Source organism: Xiphophorus maculatus, chromosome 16 (genome assembly GCF_002775205.1).
Source record: "Xiphophorus maculatus strain JP 163 A chromosome 16, X_maculatus-5.0-male, whole genome shotgun sequence".
NCBI lineage: Eukaryota > Metazoa > Chordata > Actinopteri > Cyprinodontiformes > Poeciliidae > Xiphophorus > Xiphophorus maculatus.
This window is the reverse complement of record NC_036458.1, coordinates 15039694-15061755: the sequence shown is the minus strand read 5'-3', so window position 1 is coordinate 15061755 and position 22062 is coordinate 15039694. Positions and strand designations below refer to the sequence as shown.

The 22062-nt window shown below is 38.5% G+C and overlaps 1 protein-coding gene across 1 annotated transcript in view; it reads left to right on the top strand.

Annotated features, from left to right (window-relative positions):
* Positions 1–803: 803 nt before the first annotated feature.
* LOC102217033 (Na(+)/H(+) exchange regulatory cofactor NHE-RF2-like) overlaps positions 804–22062 on the top strand; it is a 30390-nt gene continuing 9131 nt past the window's right edge. The window contains exons 1-2 of the mRNA XM_014471516.2: positions 804–1517; positions 3241–3525. Of these exons, the coding sequence (XP_014327002.1) occupies positions 1311–1517; positions 3241–3525 (492 nt within the window). The 5' untranslated portion in view covers positions 804–1310. The remainder of the gene's footprint in view (positions 1518–3240; positions 3526–22062) is intronic.

The window sequence follows — 22062 nt, the reverse complement described above, 5'->3', positions numbered from 1 at the left end:
AAAGGCATATATTTTAGTTGGTGGCTTGAAATCCGCCAAGAAGAGGAAAGAAACGAACTTATTGTCATTTAATTTGCACCAACAAATGGTATTGGAGGTGTTGACAACAAGCCGTGGGCGGGACCGTTTAATCCAAACGCTGTGTGACGTTTTCCCCACTTAAATACAGACAAGGTTCCCGCTGCGCAGAGGCTTTCCCATCTTCGCAGGAGCGCGGGTGCATTGTATGAACTTTGAAGCAGTTACTAAAAGAAAGTTAATAATCTGAGCATGTCAGCATGGATGTGAGAGCTTGATGAATTAAGAAAAAAATAAAGAAACATTCGATGTCAAGTGAAGAAGCGCAGTAAGAGTTGACTTTCCCATCACCGCCTGACACAGAAGTGCACAGGTATAAGTTGGCTCTCCATCCAACCCAGCATGGACAATACCTGGAAATAAAATCACAAATAGCTTGTAGGCCCTGAATGTAGGCAATTCAATTGAATAAAAATCGTATACCTTTGTTTGCGGATGCTCTGTCTTTAGTTTCCATAATTTGTAACAAACAGGGATAATTTTAGATATTGTTTATTAATTTTGTCTCAAATAAATATTTATCTCCCACTAAGGAGTTTGCGCTGTGTTTATTTTGTGTCTTTCGTCTTCACCAGTTACCCTAGTTATGAAAAGCTATTTCCGTTAACCCTCCTGTTATGTTGCGTTTTAAAGTTTCGATTTTTTTTAACACTTCCTTCCACCAGGGGGCAACACTGTGTCACTCTCCTGAACTTTCTTTCGCAACCTCTGTTTTTGGTGGAAGGTGGTGCTATTGTGGACAAGCTGCTTCTTCCACGCGCTTGGCGCTCCTGTAGATGAGCGTGTGTTCTCCAGGCTGTCCTCGTGGATAAATGCTGAGAGGCGGCCGAGCCCCTGGTGACCTCTTTCGCTTTTGCTATGTCTGCAGAGGCAGCAATGATGCTCTGTCGGAGGATCTGAAGTCTGGTGCGCGGATGCGTTTATGAGTGCGCTGCAGCCTGAACAGAAGAAACACGATCTGGCAGACTGGATGCAAACCACCCAGTATGTTTTAACTGCGCTGCCTGTTAATTTTTTGTCTTTTCATTCTTTTTTTGTTTTTGACTTCAGTTGGATGTCTTTTTGTGGGAGTTTTCGTGTTGCCCTGCAGGGAGCGGACATGGTTTTGCGTACTGGAAGTTTAACCCTGCTCTCCTGAACTCCCCATCTTTTGAGGGTTTTTTGTTTTGTTTTGTTTTTTCACCACAAGTTTATAACCGAGTCTGCAGGAGGATTGAGGCACGAAAGAGCAAATGGCCAACGAGCGCAAACCGCGGCTCTGCATCATGGCAAAGGGGGACAGCGGGTATGGGTTCCACTTGCACGGCGAGAAGGGGAAGAACGGCCAATATATCCGCAAAGTGGAACCGGGGTCCCCGGCGGAGGCGTCGGGAATGCGCGCCGGGGACAGGGTGGTCGCGGTGAACGGAGTCAACGTGGAGAGAGAGACGCACCACCAGGCGAGTGCATCTCCACGCGTGGGCATTCATATTGATGATTGTCACTCATGTTACAGGATGGGCCATCTCTGTCCGCAGGGGATGCATCAACAGGTCATGCTGGCTGACTGAGACAATCGGGACAATCAGGCACCCACTACTCCAATTTTTGTATTGTTTTTAGAAAACAAAGAACGCGTTGACTTTATGCATTTTTACTCAGCCTGAAAAAAAAAACTTTCCACAGATAAGAACGTGCTTTTCTAGACAGCAACAGCCTGCGCAGCACGTCCGTGCCAAGAAAAAGCTGCAAACAAGCCAACCCGCTGCTGCCACCGTAAATTAGGTTAAAACTGTCTCCAGTTCTGCCTGAACTGGGCTGTTTCTCTCCGAGGACTTGGCTCCTGCTCACAGAGAGTCTGAGGGGGTTTTATAATTATCTGTATACAGCCCGTCAGGCTCTCTCTGTGACCTTGTTGCAGCAGAGATAAAAAACACAAGCTGTTGGTCGCTGGGTTCAGCTCTCAGGATATCGACCCGCTCTCATTTCAGTGGGACAGATTAAACTAGTTGGATAATGATGTTTGATGATATTTAAACTGTTGCAGACCACCTCCAAAACAGACCCTCACTCGTTATTACGCAACAGATCAGGGTAATTTGGATGTGTGTCATTGAAAGATATAAAAACTCGTCACTGATTATCCTGCAATTGATCTAATGCTAGGTTTTGGTTTTACAACTATGGTGGGCCATTCTGGACCACCATAGTTGTGCTTCTCACATCTAGCGACGGAATATTTTGGCTGCTCTACTTTGAAAATTAGCTCAGTTAGCTAAGATAGAGAGCATCTATGGACATTCATTTCCAAGTCTTGCCACAAATTCTCAGCTGGATATAGGTTTGGCCTTTGACTGGGCCATTTTAAACTCGTAAACAGGCTTTCATCCAAAGCACTCCATTGTAGCTCTGGCTGTATGTTTAGGGTTTTTGTCACAACAGAAGGTGCGTCCTGCAGTAGGTTTTCATTCAGGATTGTCTTTTCATCAACACAAACTTACTTCCCTGTCTGGAGCTGCACAGTACAACAAATCACAATCATCACTTTCAATTTCAACATGTTTAATATTGCAACACAAAGAATTGTTTGGTTGCAATATTTTCTGGATCATAATATCTCAAATTTTCATGCATTCAATCTTTGCATGTTAGTAACTGAGAGAGGGCGAATAGATAGCAATAAATATGGTCATTGTAGTGTTAAACATTATCACAATGTCATGTTTTTACTTATGCAATGCAGCCTTAACCCTCTCCCTGCTGAATTAAAGCATTCCCACAGCATGATGCATCCATCACCGTGTTTCACAGAGGGGATGGTTTGTTGTTGGTCATATGCAGTGCAGCCAGATTCTATTAGCTAGCTTGGCGAATCGCAAAGAAAACTGGTTTCTCTGGATTTAGGGTCTCAGGGTAATGCAGGCCACACTTTTAAGCATTTTATTTGTGGGAAAAAAAACAAAATTTTTCTTAAACTTCAAATTTTTGTTGGTCTGTCACAAAAAAAGGTCCTAGTAAAATCCGTTAAGGCTTGTGGTTTGTGGTTTTAATGTGGCAAAATGCGATTCAGCGACTTTGAGCACTTTTGCGAAGCGCTGTTATCGTATCAAAGCCAAACCTGGCATAATGAAAATGGTGAGTCTCTAAATTGAATGATAAAGACTTGTCGTGTCCCTCCTCCAGGTGGTACAGCGGATCAAGGAAGTAGAAAATGAGACCAGGTTGCTGGTCGTTGATCAGGAGACATACGAAAGCCTCCGCAGCTTGCATCTGACGGCCACAGAGGAGATGGCTGTTCTTGGGACAGAGACTCTCCCCGCTGCTTCCTCCCCTCCAGCCTCCTCCTCACCGACACCCTCCTCCACTCCTTCCTCCCCCACCAAGAAGCGTCAGAATGGCTCTGTGTCCAAGCAGGGCAGCCAGGTGCAGAAGCCCACCAGGAGGTCACCTTCGAAGGCTGCGAAGAAGGTAAATATGAATTAAAGCCATCGTCTTATTTTAAAGTGAGAAACCGAACCCGTGTGCCAACAGATTGCCAGTACTGAGTCATGTCTGCTCTGAGATTCTCTTCTCCCTGGACTTGTTTTGTGGCTGTCATGCCAGTTTAAGATTGGATTTGTAGATGTCGTGCAGGTTCTGCGGGCTCAAATTCTCGTGTGCTGATGAGGGAGTAACAAAGCTTAGCTGGAAGCAAGCCAGACGTTGTTTCAGAAGTAAGAGTGACCATGAAATGTCGGAAGGTGACACCAGCAAGAAGGCATAAAGTCTGGGTTGTTAAAAGCTTGAAGAAAAAAAAGCTATTAGCTCTCCCATTATGGGCTAGAAGTTTTTTGTTGTTTTTTTTTTAGTTTTGGTTAAAGGAAATGTAAAGATTACAGTGGGCTGTAATGTGTCTGTGTTCATTTTCACTAGAAAATTTAGAATTTCATTAATTTGTTTTCATATTTCAGCCCATGGTGACAGTCGTTGTCGCGTCGTGTCTTAAAGACTCAGATTTGGTTTCACAGAGCTCCTATCAGAAAGAACACGCTGCTCCCCTTCTGCTTTCTGCATTTACGCCACATGTGTTTTCACTTAGTTTTGCCCTGTTGATATGCTTCCAGCACTCAGGCCCTTACTCTGTATAGGGTTTGACAGCTTCACTGCTTTGCATTTTAAATATCTCTGCGACTTTGTCTAGTTCTTGCCCTCTTGTCTTGGAAAGCGTGCAGCGCTAAGATGTTCTAACCCACCAAGGTCTGCGAAAAAATTGTTTCTTTCTCCATGTCATTACTCAAAGGGAAAAGCTGGAAGGACACGCTCAGTAGGCTGAACCAAAAATGAATTAGCCTTTTAAAATGAAATGCATACTTTAACAGGGACCTCTATTTCCTGTTGCACCTTAAAGGAAGCTGTTCCCTTATAGATATTAAGACTTAGGATTGACACACCACACAAATTGGGCGTTTAATGTCTTCTGCAGAAGTCTTTTCGGGTTGTGACGGGGGGGGGGAAAAAGATTTGGCTTATAGTCCAGCAAGTAAAAGCAAAGGGGAAAACAGGCTGGTCAACAAAATGGAGAGGAAAACCCAGGATTAAAAAAAAGACATGCAATGATATGACGAACCAATCAAGTTTATTTGTATGGCCCTTAAATATGGCAAGAAGGCAGTTCAAAGTCAACCATACAGACAACAATCTATTTCCCCCACTTTACAGATCTCCCCTGTTTTAGCTGATTTGTCACACTTAAATGTTTCAGATCTTCCAGTCAGATATCACCGAGGTAATCTAATATAGTCCAACGAAAAAATGTTAAATTGTAGAACAGGTTGACCAGCATACTTCTCTAAATTTGCAAAAATATTGTAAAAAAAAAAAACCAAAACAATGACAATAGAAACTGTGCATTGAATTTGTGCTCTGATGTCGCACATGCTCAAAGTCACATTGAGTAAAGAGTCTTGCAATACATCCTTTTTTACTCCAATGGCATTATCTTACATGGAAATATTTTTGAAAAATTCACACTTTTTTTATAATAGTAGAGATCTTTGGATCCTCTACTTCCTTTCTCTCACAGCAGACCCACCTAGAATGTTTGTTGCAAAACAAAAAAAACGTACAATGTTTTGCTCACTGAATAAATGTAAAATGAAAATGAAAACAGATTTTTTTTCCCTAAATCTTCTGGTGTTAAACAGTTCTACTGCAAAAAATTAGACATCTATTTTAAGGCTTTTCAATCTATGATTGCTGATATAAACTGGTTGTTCGTTTGGATTATTAGTATTTGACACTATATGCTATGTGGTTTGGTCCATTTTATTTTCCTCTTGCTAAGCAACGGGACAGATAAAACTGCTGATAGCAGCACATTTGTTCTCATATTTTACTCTTTAAGAGAGGTCGACGAAGGACAACCAGGCAGCCTGAGATTTAAAAGCATTATGAACTAAGGCAGAGGGAATCTGAGACTCAAAGCAGCCAGAATAAAACTTGCTGGCACTTTAAGTTCACCCACTCACAGTAGGGCAGGGCACTGGGAAAGCAAGGTTTTGGATATTCACCACAGCAGTTTGGCTCAACCTACTGTCGCATACTTAACTTTTATTCACCATAAAAGTATTAAATAACTGCAGTTGATTGTAGCTGCAGTAAACAATATAAGTTCCACTACCTGTGATCAAGATGACACTGTGCCTTCTGGTATTTCTCTGAAACCCCAGCCGTTTGGATGAAAAGACTTAGGTCAGGAAGGTCTGAAATTGTCAGACTTCAGATGTTAACAGCATTGAGGGATGGCGCTGAAATAAAGTGTTTTAGTTTTCTTTATAGCAAAACCTATAAAAGTGGTTTGTTTTCTTCTTGATCTCTCAACATGAACATCTGCAGATATCAATCCCAGCACTCACTGCTGCTGCACCCACTCACGGGCAGAGGAAACGCAGCTAGACACAAACCTTTCTGCGTCCGTGTTTTCCTGCACATCTGCCCTATAAACATCCCAGTAAAAGGTTCAGAGTGGAGTGTTTGTGCATATGTTCTCCAGGTTACGTGACACTGCCTGTGGTTTCTTTAGCTTTATAGCCAGTCATCTCCAAGGTTTCCCTCCTATTGCATTCCTCTCCATGTTTACTGCCTCTTGACTTGTGATGCATGAAATAGCTTTCTGCTCAAATATGTTTTGCTTTTTTTTTAATCCAGGATACATGATATGTTTTCTTCATCTTTTATCCGCTCACTTTTTTTTCCAATATCACTGAAAGAGAGTTAAAATACTCATGATGGAGATTATTCATGTTGTCATCCAAAAGACAAGATCCCGAAAGGAAAGGAAAATCACAGTTTCTTTCGATTTCTTTATTCCCTCAATCTCCAGTCCACTTTTCAGTAAATAAATCAATCATTGATTGATTTGTAGCAGCATAATAATAAACTTGCTCGGTTTTCCACAAGCCTGGCACAAATATTAGCTTTTCCGTTATCATAGCTAGTCGACACACTTTAAGCTGCTGTCACCTTAAATGTGAGGAAATTTAGGAGATTTTGTGAAACATCAAGCCCTGCAAGTGTGTTATTTCTGGCAGGCCCCTAATTAACAGTGTAATTAGACAAATGTTGTGGAAATCACAGGGTTCTGCTTCTTCAAGACAGAGTATGTCACTGGGCCTTGATGTAACCAAGGCCCAGTGACATACAGTACTGACCAAAAGTTTGGACACACCTTTTAATTCAATGAGTTTCTTTTATTTTCATGACTATTGACATTGTAGATTCACACTGAAGGCATCAAAACTATGAATAACACATGTGGAAATATGCACTAAACAAAAAAGTGTAAAACAACTGAAAATACTCCTTATATTCTAGTTTCTTCAAAGTTTCTAGTTTCTTCCTTTTGCTGTGATTACTGCTTTGCACACTCTGCATTTTCTTGATGAGCTTCAAGAGGTAGTCACCTGAAATGGTTTTCACTTCATAGGTCAACCTGCCCTGTCAGGTTAATAAGTGGGATTTCTTGCCTTATAAATAGTCATGAAAATAAAGAAAACCCATTGAATTAGAAGGTGTGTCCAAACTTTTGGTCTCTACTGTATAACCATGTCTTTTCTCATTTAAATGGTTATTTTCTATATGATATGGCCTTCCAATGCCGCTGAAGCAAGTTCAGTGGTTACCATGGTGACTGAATACAGGTCAGAGGGCAAAACACTGCTTATCAGGGAGTTGAGTTCCCTGTTACAGTGGTTGATGCTGCGTGATGGGCTCAAATCACAATTTCTGTTTGATCTCTATCATCTAAGTGAAGACACCACCGTAATAATTTCAACCAGACAAACAAAACTGCAGTGGGGTTTAACAATAAATCATTTTAAATTTGTCATTATCAGCCTATGTGATGATATTCTGCCTCTTTCCTTGCTTATATTTGCCTGCACATACTCTTAGAAGTAACTGTGTATGTGTCCGTTTTGGTCAAATGGAGAACCTAGTGATGCTGAAAGTGCAGGAGCATCTCGTGTCAGAGTTTAAATGTATCATTTTACAAAGACACACCTGAGAGCTCAATGCTGGCCTATTTCTCCACTTTTCTCTCTCACACACACAAACACAGACTCCTACAAACTCTAAGGTGTGTTGTTGTGTTTTGTCATTTCCCTTTGGATGAAGTGTTAGGTGTCACTTTCTCATTAGAACCTTTTTTTTAACCTGCAGATACACACAAATGCCCACGCGCACAACTACCTTTATACGGGTCCAAATGTAACAAATACATGTTTTTATCAAACGCTATCTTTGTGTCCCCTTCTTGTGAGCTTTAACACAGCTTTTTGAAACGTGTTGGTGTTGGATCACTGCGTGCAAGTGATAAAACTGTGGAAAACCAAATACTTTTTGCTAAAACAAACACAATGTTACTGTGCACTATTCACTTCTGGGAAGGCAAGGTTAATTTTGGCAAAAGAGTAAGGAAAAAAGCAAATGTCACCTTACACTCTTTGTGTTTGCAGACTTTATTCCTATTACATTTTTCAAAAGAATAAAAATAAGGGTTTTAATTCTCAAATATTCAGAGGGATTTCCACAATCAGATCACTATCTAAAACACTGTGTGATTGTAGCAACCCTGTCAAAGACTGGACTGTTTGTAATTTACTTTGAATTACAACAGAATTTTACAGATTACACCAGAGGAACACTTTAAAATGTAAAAAGTTATTTAAAACTGTAATGAATCTAAGATTTTTTTTTTTTCCTTTTCCAGAGAATGTTTAAAAAGTTAATTCATCAAACTCTACCTGCTACATTCTTGATGCCCAACAAACACCAGGGGGTTTTACCTATGAAATCATTAATTTGGTCAGCAATGTGCATCTGTCAGCTTGTATCCTGTCTCCATGGTAACTAATTGCTCTATGAGTGGCAGTAGTTTCTGCTACTTCTTTTACTGCTTTGGATTTAAGCTCAGATGTCTGTTGCAGACCCACTGCTCTATCACCTGAAAGTAAAGCACTGCCTCTGGTGTGTTCGGTCGTATTCTTTCTAATGTCAAAAACAAAAATACAGCAGACTCTTAACTTGCACATCTACACCATCATCAGCATAATAAGCCATTTTGTGCATAATGAAAGGTCATAATTATATACAATGAAAATTGAAGGAGAAAAAATTCTATCTTAGTACATAAAGACAAAAATAAACTGAATGTATTACTTTAATAAAATACTTTAAATACATTATTGGAAGAGGTACACATTCCCTTCTTTCCATCTTTTGCAAGCAACCTACTGAAATATTAATATTAATGTAACCAAATAAGGGTGAAATTTGAAATCAGAAAAGTAAACATGTTTTTTCTATAGCCTTATTTTTTTATGTTCTTATTGATAGTCTTTTTATCCATTGCATCATTTCATATATGAATACATTATAAATTATAAATTCCACATTCAAAAGCAACAAAAACAACAAAAGGTTGCTCAGTCTTATGTTTCTCAGTGAATTGTGGAAAAGGGCTCCTTTACAAGTAGATTTTGTTTCTTGTGCTCTCATCTCCTGATCTCCTCCTGACTTGAATTTCCACCCTCTGCTGGTGATAAGACATTTTCCAAACGCAAATTTAGCTCAAATGTTTGCTGTTATTCTCTCTGTTGCTGCTTTACTCACATGCAAAAATATAAGGAGAATTGAGGGCTTTGTTTTGCACCGATGAACACGTATATTTAAAAGCAGAACATTCGATGTATTTCTCCTTTTATTTACTATTGACAGTTCTATACATTAAAAACTAGATTTCCACGAGCTTTCGTCTTTTGTGATTTGGCAAAAACAAGAGCGATATATATTTAAAAAATGAGCAATTCCAGATGATTCATTTTCCTGCCAATATACATGTGAAACGTACTTTGTGTCTTCATAAATGTAGCTACATTATGTTGATGATTTACAAAACCTTTGGAGATCATCTGCTCTCAAAGGAGCTCAGGCTGAAACACATCTGCTGAAAAACCTACGGAGCAGGGGTGTGTATTTGAGGGGGTTTAACTTATAATTACGTAATGCTTCATTTAACATGGTTTGTTTGAATTGGTCGAATCATTTCAATCTTAAGCAGAATCCAGCAAAATGTAATGTTTAATTGAATCTAAATGTCAACAGTTGTACACAAAGATGGAGGTTTATCTGCATATTTGTGCACTACTAAAGACTCGCATGTGTTGCAGCTGGAGAAACTCAAATTTCCTGCAAAACAACCACAGAGACTAAACAAAACAACACAGAAATTGGGGGGGGGGAATGTATTTATTCCTAGAGAGCTTCCAGATGGACATCTGGAATACTGAATCAGTTTGGCTTTTTATTTTATTTTATTTTATTAAATATAAATGTTAGTACTTGTGTAAGTGAAAGAGTCTCATTGAAAATGATGGACATTGTCTAATTTGAATTCAAATAAACACATTAAAATGTTTTCTATCAAAATCCAGAGAGAAAAGATCTTGGATCACTGCATAGATTTACATTGAGTCATAAAGACATTTTTCTTAATGTACATATTTCAACACTAAACTAGACCATAAATTCAGGAGTCATATACTCAGTTTTGCCCACATTTATTAGTACCTCAAATGTAAAGAGCCTTGAATGAAGTGAATGTCTTACAGCAGAAGAAAAATAAAAAAATCTAACCTTTAATTTGAGCATCTTAAGTCAGTAAGATTATAAAGTCAGTGTAATCTATTATTATCAAATTACCGGTGCACAATTAGTGGCACTCCTGCTGTTATTTCCTTGTACAACACCCTTTTTATTATGGTATTTTAAAGACACCTTATGCTGTAGAGAAGTTAAAAGAGCTTTTGGAGGAGAGGCGGGCCCCCAGTATCACAGATCCTCTGCCATACTTAGCAGAGTAAGGTCCAAGCAGCTTGTATTCACAGATCTGGAAAGATATGTTTGCCTCTATTATCTCCTGCCTTCACAGCTACATTTCTTTTTGAATGAACTCCATGTTTTTTTGTTTTTTGTACCAGAGAATAACTTCTATCGCTGACCAGTCTGTTCATAACAACAGCAGAAAATGAAATGTTGATTTGTATAATATAAAAGTATAATTTTTAGTTGTTTGTAAACACTTAACGCAGACATTTCCTATGTGTTTACCTTTTTTTGTTTGTTTTGATGACATTCTCAAGGCCAGTCGTTATTTTGCAGAATAAACAGATGGTCAGATACTGGGCTTTAACTCTAATAATTAGAGTTAGAGCAGTTCTCATAAACATCTGGAGCTGGTAGACGAGACCCTCCACCCCAACCCCCAGCCTTGAATACCAATGTTGTTACATCAAGGGTCCGGATTCAGTTTGGGCCAGAGAGCAAACCAAATTCCTGGAGTTAAAACATGAAGGATAGAAAAAGAGTCAGGGTGAGGGAATGATTGTGTCTGGTTCTGTGTGTGTGTGTGAGTGTGTGTGTGTGGTGGGGTAGTAAACGGACAAAGAGGCGAACTGAGTTTGTAAGGTGCATAATGTCAGAGGAATATGAACAACTGAGTGTATTGTTTTAGAAGTGTGTGGGTGGGTATGTGAGGGCGAGCACAGCTGTGTGTTTCTGCATTATTTACCCAATTCAGAACTGATAATTTATTCAAATGTTGCTCCATGTTAACCCAGAGGATCTTAACTTCAGTGTTTCGCTGGAAGAATTATAAAATATTCCTTCACACAAAGAGTATCTGCACTTCTAATTTCTATGTATTGTGTTTAGAAGTGTCTCAAAAAATGCACTACATATTACACATAATGAGATAAAATTGGACAAAAAAAATTGTGGGGTTGGAGGCATTTAATTTAAATTAGCAATTTTAGGTCAAGACCCTGTGTGTATTACAGAATAGGTTTTTGATTAATTTATGCAATAGTGTAGACTTCTGAAATAAGGTATTCTTGAAGACGGCAAGGGAAAGTTAACTTTTTTCATTCCCAAATGTCAGAGTTTGCATGCTTGAATCTTTTTCTTTGCACTTATTGACTTAATATCTGCTTGGTTTTACCTTATCTTACACTTTTACCATAAAGCACCATAAACTTTAATCAAATTAAACCTGTGCTCTAACATTTTTAGACATTTAAATATTTTAGAAAGGACAAAATACAAAGGAAATGTGCATTTATTGATTAGTTTTTCTCGCTTGTCTCTCTCTCTCTCTTTTCTGTCCTAAAATGATAATTAATAAGTTTGTATGTCTAAATATGTTATATAACATTCACAACAATTGCAGCTAAAACCAAAACCATATATTTGCATGTTTTTATTGTCACTGCCTAAATCACAATTAAAGCACGGATCATGTACCAATACTCTACCAGTGTTTGAGTTTTAATCTGACCCAAATGCTCAGCATTATTTATAGACTGGACTACTTTTGTCAAGCTTTGTGCGTCAGAATTAGGAAAACGGCCCTGCCAGCCATCATTCATCAGGAATTAGTCTTTAAGTCTTCAATGAAATTTTTGGACACATACGTTTTAGATAAAATAACTTTGGAGAAATGACACCTCCTCTGCCACACTCTGATTTCAATTTTCTCAATTTTATCACGTAAATGTTGGTAGTTGGATTTGGAAATGTCAGTGTACTCTGAGTAGGCTGCAGTCAGGGCGAGGACTGATCAATCACTGCCTACACAAAAATCCTTAAAACATATTCAGGAACCAACAAAAGAAGAAAGAAATGCAAACTCTGTAAAGACATATTTGGAGAACACAGGAGATATTTTCTTTCTTTTGTCTTGGAGGATCCATGTTGATCAGTAAGACTTCAGAGGAAACTAAGATAGCTTTTGATTTGGCCCACAGAACGTCCACATTATGTCCTGTTCACAACCAAACCGTTCAACAGATTTCCTTCTGTCTCTCTCCACTGTTGGAGACTTTTTCACACCTGCTGCCAGCTGCATTCACAGTGGCGGGTCAGCATTTATCTTCACACAATATTATATATATAATTCTATTGTTTGCTATGATGAGTTAATGAAACGATCCTTACAAATCAACTGAACACTTTGCAGATAGGTTTATAAGTGATTGAATATGTAATCTCCTAACATTAGTAACTCCACTTTCACTCCAAAGTATTACATATAGCACATTATTTTACACAATAGTTGAGGATAAATTAATGTTAAATCCATTGTAATATCTAAAAACAGGGGTTTCATGTGGGATTCATTTAAAGTTTTTGCTTGAAGGATCAGATGGATGCATGGATAGGAACATCTCCACCCCACCCAACTAAAATGTGTTAAACAATGCAGAAGGCTTTAGAGTTAGCTTAAAAGGAAGTTCAGCCTCTGTTTGTATTGCTCATGCTTGGCACGGTTTCGCATTATTTCCTGTATTTACAGTGTTGATCAGTGTTCAATATTTGCTGGGTGAGCTAGAGTTATTTTGCCAAAAATAATAAGCAAATATTTCAGTGTCTAAGAACCTCCAGCTGTACTAACAGCAAAAGATGGCTCTATTTTGTCAGGGGCTGAACTCAAATGCACGACACATTGTTTGGAAAATATCTATGCTTTTATTTTTTTGAGAAATATTATGACACTTTATCCCCACTTCCCACTTATGCACTACTTTGTGCTGGTCAGCCATGAATCTTGTATGAAAATACGTTTAAGGGGTACGAATACATTTGGAGAACACTGTTCCCCTTTTGACCGTTAAAATAAACACACACAAATGAAGCACCACCTTCATGGATGAGGAATATCTGCCACACTCTGATAACAGGGGTGTGGACTCACACTCTCCCACAAACATTACATCACCGTCACATGTGAAAAACAAACAGCAGCAGAAAGAAACTGCCAGAAGTTGGACTATTGTAACATTTGCTTTGATTCAAGCTTAAATTTAAATAGATAAATAAAAAGAGAAGAAATAGACACACACCACCGCACTCAGATGTGAGCAGTGCCAGCAGCCCACACAGTTTAGGTTGACATTTAAATGCAAATTGAGCTGAAAAGTATTTCTTTTAACCGTCTTGCTGCCGAATATGTAAAATATAAACGATTAAGCATGAGATAGGCATAAGAACAGGAGGGAAATAATCAAAAGGCATCCAGTTTGGATTAGGAAAAGAAGAAAGAAAAAGAACATTTGTAAGAATCTTTCCTGTTTGACTTTACATACATTTGTCAACATCACAAAATCCTGAAACTGAAAATGAAGCAGAAATTTCAGCAGCAATGACAGCAATGGCAAATTGCTGTCATTTGTAATTAAACAAATGACAGTAATTTAAACTGAGCGCCTTCACATCTCTGACAGTTTGGCTTTGAGCTATGAAATCCTGCACAGCATGTTCACACTCACAACATTGGCAACTGATTGCTGCTGTAAGCAACTTCAGCAGTTGGTAGATGACAACAAACAACAATCAAAACTGCTTCATCACACATTTAGGTCATTGGCTCATCAGTCGATCTTAGTTCAGCCACAAGCTGTGTTTGTTCACTTGTAAACTGTTCCTATAACCTGAACACAATGAACCGAACTGTTCTGCTTTTCACATGTTTCTATCCCTGTTACTTATTTTCCAGAATAGCATAGATTTATGCAAAACAAAATACTGTTAGACACCATCAAAGTAAAATTAATAGTGAGAATTTATACCACTAATCTAAAACTAAAAGTCAATTTTAGGTCAGTTTATTTGAAATCATCATTTTTGGTTTTTCTGATCAGTATACAGAAATTTCTACAGTAACTCTGGAGAGATATTTTTTTACAATGTAATTCGAGTCATCCCGAAGCAAAGCATTTGCAGTGACTTGAAAAGGTGCAGAAGTTGTTTTCATTTGTGCTGACGAGTTACTGATGCGTGTTACTGTGTAGAGGACAATGTCATCTAGGACAAAGAAGCCTCTTCACACACAAACTTAAACGTTTTCAGCATATTTCTCCTTTAATCTCCTGTTCAACTGTGTCACCATCGGCTCTGTTGGATTAAGATCTAGTGGCTCCATTGGAGCCTAATAAACTCATTTTCATAATTCAAAAACCTGTTTGAGATTATTAGATCTTTGTGACATCATGGAAACATTCAGATGGTACACAGGGTTCAAAATGGGGCAATAAATTACCTCCCACACTAAGGCAGGATAGATTATTGTCTTCTGGTTGTTTATGCCAAATCTTACTGTTACAGCTAAAAAAGACACTCGTCGGAACAGGAAAAGGTTTTCCAATCTGTTATTGTCTGTGTGATTTGTTGTCACAGTTTCCTATTCTTTGCTGACTGGTGTGGTCATCAGCTGTTGTAGCCCATCTGCTCAAAGGTTTAAAGATCCTGTTGTGGATGTCTCAGTTGGACCAAGTGGTTATTTGAGCTACTCATGTCTTTCCATCATGTCGAACCAGTCTACCAATTTCCAACCAAACTCTGATATCAATATAGTGTTTTTGACCATCGACAGCTGCTGCTCACTGGATATTTTCTCTTTTCGTTCCACTTTCTGTTAACCTGAGAGATGGCTGTCTGTGAAATTGCCAGCAGATCAACATTTTCTAAAATGCAGCCTGTCTAACGACGTCGACTATTTTCAAACTGAAATTTTCTTCCACAGAAACATTTTGGTCGCAATGCCCCTTTGAAGCTATTGAAGCCTAACAATGTTACATCTGCTCTTTTTTTCATCTTATTGAGCAACTTCTGAGTAGCAAGGACTGAAATGGCATCCAACCTAACCAGCAGCAACAGTGGTGTTTACTAAGGATTGAAAGATCAACATTTCAATGTTATCACAATAATTGTAATGCTGGATATATTTTACAGTTTATAAATACAGAAAGCCACGAGACTTGGTCTCTCCTAAGGTAAAAAGCCCGGTTTACAGCATCTGTGAAAATTCATCAATAACATGAAATCCTTTTGTACTAGTCAGTACAAGAAATGTAAATATGTGTTTATTGTATAAAATTTCATGAACAGAAAAATTGTCAGGCAGCCAACAAAAACTCTATGCATTGTTTGAGAGAGTGCCCTACCTTCCACTGATAAGAAAGGGGCATCAATCTCATGTTGATGTTGATCTCTCATGTTGACAGCAAAACACCTGTTCAACATTTTCTGCTTCATTTGTGTTAACAGACAGAGACTGAAGTTTAAAATCAGAACAAATGGTATCAATCAACTTCAGATTCTTGTGCCAAGTCCAAGTAGTAACCATGTCAAAGTGTGGATGAAAGCTTGATCCATGACTAATGTGGTTTACTACGCAACGCTGATTTCCTCTTTATTTTTCCCACATTTTTTTCCATTATTCCCAAACCTGTACTCATGATATCTTGACATTCCTCCTTGTCTGCTCTTCAGTTGAGATCTGTCCACGAGAAACTGAATCAGCAGCAGGTACCACACATGTTGCACACTCACACACATTGCAGTGGAGTTGGGGACTTCATAAACAGACACCAGCTGGTTTGTCCTACAGACACAGGCTAAACACACATACACACGCACACTGCAGAGCTGTTACACAATGCAGCACAGCACCAGTGGGAAAAACTGGTGTTTATAGCAATCCCTGCCCAGTGCTTAGGTTCTCATGTTCACTCGGCTCTCGCTAGCAGTGCCTCTCACTCACATCCATCTCTCAGCTCAGGTTCTTTAATCCTGTAGAGGCCTTTGTCTGTTCCGGTCACTTCCATCCGGCTTTCCTTTATTTTCCTTTTTATATCCCTCTTTGCTACTCTCCAGCTGCGTATCAATTCATGTTTCTCTTTTTTTTCCCTTCCCCTTACTGTCTCTCTAACCCACTGTGAACTAGTTACATCTGCTCTTCTTTTCATCTCATTGAGCAACTTCTGAAGCAGCTGCATGTAAGAGGAGAAATAAATGCACAAATCCAATGTGAACAAGAAATGCATAGCAGTTTTTATCATTTAAAAGTCCACTTATTAATTGTGTCAATTGTCTCAAACATATGAAATTAAACACTTAAAAATAATAGGCATTGATAATAATAATAGCAATATTAATAAGAAGATTTTACTTATAAGGCACTTTACATGTAAATTTCAAAGTGCTACAGAATGACAGTAAAATCATTAACCAAAGTAAAAACAATAAAAACTCATTTAAAGTATAAAAAGTACCATTGGCAACTAACACAATTAATAAACTAACATGAAAGATTTAAGTAAATAATAAAGACGTTATCACAAACCAACATCACAAATGAAACGGAGAAGTCCAAACTCCTATAGATCATGACATCTTCCCATCATTCCCTACATTTGGTGTTTGTTTTTCGTGACTGTAATGCTACAGCAATCGACCAGTATTGGGGGGCATTGGGATGTAGAGAAATACAGCAACTAGTCTGGAAAAACAAAGATCAGCTGTAATTGTTATCAACATGCCAATTTTTAGTAATATCACAGTTACATCGTCTCCTTATGTCATACAGTCCTAATTTGAAATCAGTTTTTTGGTCTTGTAATCTTTCTTTGTCTGGTTGCCACATTTATTTTTACCTTTGAATTATAATTCTTTTCTTTTACATCATCATCTTTGTTTCAGAACTGGCTACATCTGGCTTTTAGCAAACCATTTTGCTTTGATGCAAAACTCAAAGACAAATGTGTTGATTCATGAGAAAGTTTAGTTGTAAAGTTGAAATCATTGCCCTACATACTCACGCATACAAGAAAGTTTCTCTGTATCAAATCAAAGGCGAGTTTACCACACTCTCGAACACACTCTTGCATGCCCAAGCATACTTCATGACGTTGTGAGCCAACATTGAACCAGCGATCCTTGGCTGTAAAAGGGTTAATAGCGGTCACGATCTATCCATCACTGCAGGCCAGCGCTCAATTATTCAACAAGCTGAGATCCAGTTTCATCACCTGCCAATATAACTGCCAGCAGCCGCTGGAAGAGGAATATACACAGTGTGTATTTGTAGCTACACACAAATTAAGCATTTAGAGCAATGTGTTCTTGTTCTGCTTTATTTCACGTTAAAACCTCAAACCGGCTCCACTGAGCTGCAAAGATGCACATGTAAACACATGCAAGCAGAAGGTTGGTGACGCTTCTGCTTGCAGTAAACATTCAATTTAGATCAGTTAACTTACTAAGCAAGCACTAATTAATAAGTGTCATTTCAAGAACAGATTTTTTTTTTCTTTTCAAAAAAAGAAATCATTAAATTGGATTCAATTTAATGTTTAATTTGAATCAGCTCAGTTCATCCAGTCTAGTCAGAAAGTTTCTTAGATTTAGATCTAATCAGTTAACCTTCAGTTTATGATGTAATGCAAACTGGTAGATTATACAACTGCATGGATACAAAATGATAGCAGGATGGGACGAAATGGCAATGCGTTGGTACGAAATGAGGTTGCGAACTGGTGAAGGGACGTTGTCGACAAATTAGCATAAAAGAAAAACATACCGTCTACAATTTTAAGATATTCAAGATAAATGAAACATGGCATTGTATGTCTGTGGTGGTCTCCCCCACATGTTCTCCCTCAGCTTTACAGAAACAAAGGCTGATTGTGGCAGGACACAGAGGAGTTCATTAAATAGCACTACTTCCATTGACCGCACATCCTCTCACTGAGACACAGCCGGGACACTGGGGTCAGCACACGTAGGTGTGTATTGTTGGAAATAAAACATTAGTTTTGTAGTGGGCGTAAAATATTCCATATGTTGCAGTTTTTTTAACAGCAAAGCAGCTGGATTCACGACCAGATGTTCCATATGAGCTTGTTTGGATCTGTTCAGCTTTTTTTTTTTTGTTTCCAGCAGCTCCTGCTGTCTCTCCTCCCATCTGGGACTTTGTTTTGAAAAGTGTCCACTGGTGATAACCGAAAGCTCTCCCCACATGACACAAGGGCTTGCTGACAAAGGAGGAAAACTTTACATGTCATTTTTCTTCCTGTAGTCAAAATATTTCTCTCCCAGAATCTGTTTTCAACCAAGTTTTCAACAGGCAGAGCTCACACAAACACAGCAGCCTCGTTCCGTAACACTTCTCCTTTTTTAGAAAAGCTTCTTTTGTAACTTGAGTCTCTTTTGTTGATGCTCTAAGTCATCAAAATCATTATCACTGTCTGTCTCACTGTTTATCAGGTTTATCTATTTTTTCTCGACAAACACAGTTTTGTGTAATCACAACACAAAGTATTTCCCTCTTAGCAGCATTCTTCATGTTTTTAAATGTTTCAGACCATCAAGTCAAATTTTAACATCGGACAAAGACAACCTGAGTAAACATAAAATCAGCTTTCAAATTATGTTTCCAAACCAACCTGGCCCAGTCTAAACTGTAATTTAAACTGAGTACCAAGGGACGACGACAATGAATATCAAACATTTAGGTTAAGTAATGAGTCTTTTGTGTCACTGGAAAGGAATTGTAGCCCACGTTTATGGACAGAACTGTTTTAATTAAGCTGCAGAAATGATATTTTTAAAGTCGTAAAAATAAGCATCACAATTGGATTCAAACCTGGACTTTCACTAGGCCACTCAAAATGTTATTTTTGTTACATTTGGATCACCCAGATTTGGACTTGCTGGGTGATGTTTTAGATCATTGTCTTGTGCCATGGCCCATATGTTAAGGTCTCAAACTGCTGGATAGACTCTTGATTCCATCAATTGTGGCAAGTTATGCATGTCTGAAAGTAGCTAAGTAGCCCATACCATCCCGATACCACCACTCTGACTATTACTGTGATGTTCTTTCTCTGAACATACAACTTCCAAAGAGTTCAAGTTTTGTCTCGTCATTTAGCAAAATATTTTCCTAAAATTGTTTGGGTTTTTCAAAATGATTTTTTGGCATATATAAGATGGACCTCAATTGTTCAATCATGAACCTAAACCGTACCTGAAGCAAGTGAGACATGCAAGACTTTAAATGTTGTTCTGGGTTCCTCTGCGACGTCCTTGTTGGTATGCCGATCTTTTGGCCTACTTTGTGTAGTCTGATGGGTTCTATTTAAGTGATCGTTCAGTTCTCCAGGTTAGGATGTATTCAGGCCCGTCTGTGGCTAGTGAAACTGCACCAAATGTTTGGTTAATGCTCTAAATCACTGAAGTGTGACCACAAGCAAAGTCAGAAATCTGCAATGGGGCAAATACTTCTGCACAGCACTGCATGTCAGGGGCAATCAGGTCTCCACCTGAGCTGATTTTGTGGAGATCAAGCCGACAATAGAAGAAAAACAACAAAAGTGAAGTGTAACCTCACACTGTGACAAGCTCAGTCTGTGAGATGTCACAGGCCCCACAGGGGTGATTAGTGGGGTTCAGCTCAGCATTGAAAGGCAGTCAGAGGTTAAACTGGCAGACACTCACGTCTCCCCACATAATGACTCCCAGCTGTGTTGCTCTCAGTGTTTACATTAGAGCTCCACTTTTTGTCACGAGGAAGGTCTTACTGGAAACCTCGGTCATCTTCACTTCTCTTCGTAAACCACCACTCTCTCTCTCTCTCTCTGCTTATCTGTTTATCTGTCTGCTGTCTTTCTTTGGCCCCTGCGTGATCTTTTCATTTCTCCAACTCTCATTCTCAACCCTCTCGCTGCATCTAATTTTCCAACCCTCCCACACACTCGACTCTCTCCACTTTCTTGCTTATTGGCTTCCTGCTCTCACTCGTTTTCTGTGTTGTTGTTTTTTTTTCCTCCATCATCCAGATCCCAGAATACTAATACATTTGATTTTGGAAAAAAAAAAATCTATTTTTTTGCCCTTACAGCCCAACCCGAGCACTTCTGCTGCAGCCAGGAAACAGAGGATGTGCAAGGACTCATGGGAGAATATTTGATTTGGATTTTTCTGTTGTCTTCCTCCATTTCAGGGCAATCTTCCCAGATCCCTGCTTCCCAAAAGTATTTGATGCCAGAAACAAATTAGAATGTTTCTGAATGTCTTTTCTGTAGTGAAGAACTATAGTGGTGGTATCTAAATTTTTTTGGGAAGTGCAATGAGTTTATGCCAAAGTAAAGTCATTGATGATTGATTGAACACTGTCTTCACCCACTATCTCTCTTGTTAGCATGTTCCTCTACTTTTGTCTCTGTTTTTTTCTCTCAGTCTGCCTACATACATATTTTTAGCCTTCACAAGCTGTACTCCAGAGCAAGCCTCACATATGCTCCAAAAGAAATTTAATGTCATCTGCACATTTCATCTGTGCTGTCCTGTTCATGTGAAGTGTTACAGGAACCTGTGTGTTGCACCTCTGTGTTAATATGAGCTGAGGTTACAGAGCCAGCCCTCAAACTGTGCCCCCTCCCTCCCCACCTCCCCTCACGCCACATTTCATCCCCGGCTGTGTAGGTGGTAAATCAGCATGATCATGACGAAGAGCCTCAGGCACAATTAATCCGACTCTGTAAATGTCGTCACCCAAGCTGGCAGAGCTGATAGCAATATGCTGCAAATGGAAAGTTCCACACTTTATAAAAAAAAAACTTTCATAAAACCCAGCAACTAAATGGACATCTTGCATGAAATAGTCTCTACATAGTTACAAAAGCAAATCAAAAAGTAATATCATTTGGTAAAAATGAATTATTTCATGTTAAAATGCGAAGAACTCAGGCCTAATTCATTCATTTTTGCATATTTTGTTACGTGAAAATCACCACAGGCATTGCTTACTTGGATTTGAACCTTCTTTTTACATAAATTGCACTAATTAAACATTAAAGGCATTAATCCATTGTAAAAAAATGACTTTCTTTAAAGTAAACCTTTAGAAGAACTTGGTAAATGAGTATTAAAAATACTGTAACATATACATGACAAGTTTTTATACTCCAGGGTAGGAGTTAGCATATATCATAATTTTTATTATTTATTTTGAGACATTTCTTATCATGATAAAAAAAAAATTACATATATTCATTACTGTAACAATAAATTCCAACTGTCTGTATTGTCAAATTGATAGTTTTACCATTTTCTCCGCGTAATTTCCAACAAAAGTATCCACAAACATTAATAAATTAGGAAATATGTGTGCAGTTTAGTGATACAAATCACACTTCTTTATGTGACTGGTGTCCTCAACAAGTGTATTATGTTTTTAAAGAGAAGATTCTGTGTTTGTGTGGCTGTGATTGTTGTATAATGCAACCATAGTTACCTACAAAATAATTAATTAATAGTCCTTATATCAATTTTAATCATTATCATAATACTACCACAAAATATTGTGATAAAACTTTTAAGTGTGTATCACTCACCTCTACTCCAGAGGAACAACAACATTTTGCAAACAGCATTATTTTCTAGCAATGTTTCCCTTAAACTTCATTTAATGTCTAGGTACGGAAAACGTAAATTTGTTTGCAAATACCTCTGTTGTATGTTTTCTCCTAACCACTTTCCCCCTGATACAGAGCATGTTTACCACAGAGAGGCTGGCTCCGCAGCTTTTTAACTGTGGCTCCGCTGTGGTTTTGCTGTGAATCAACATGG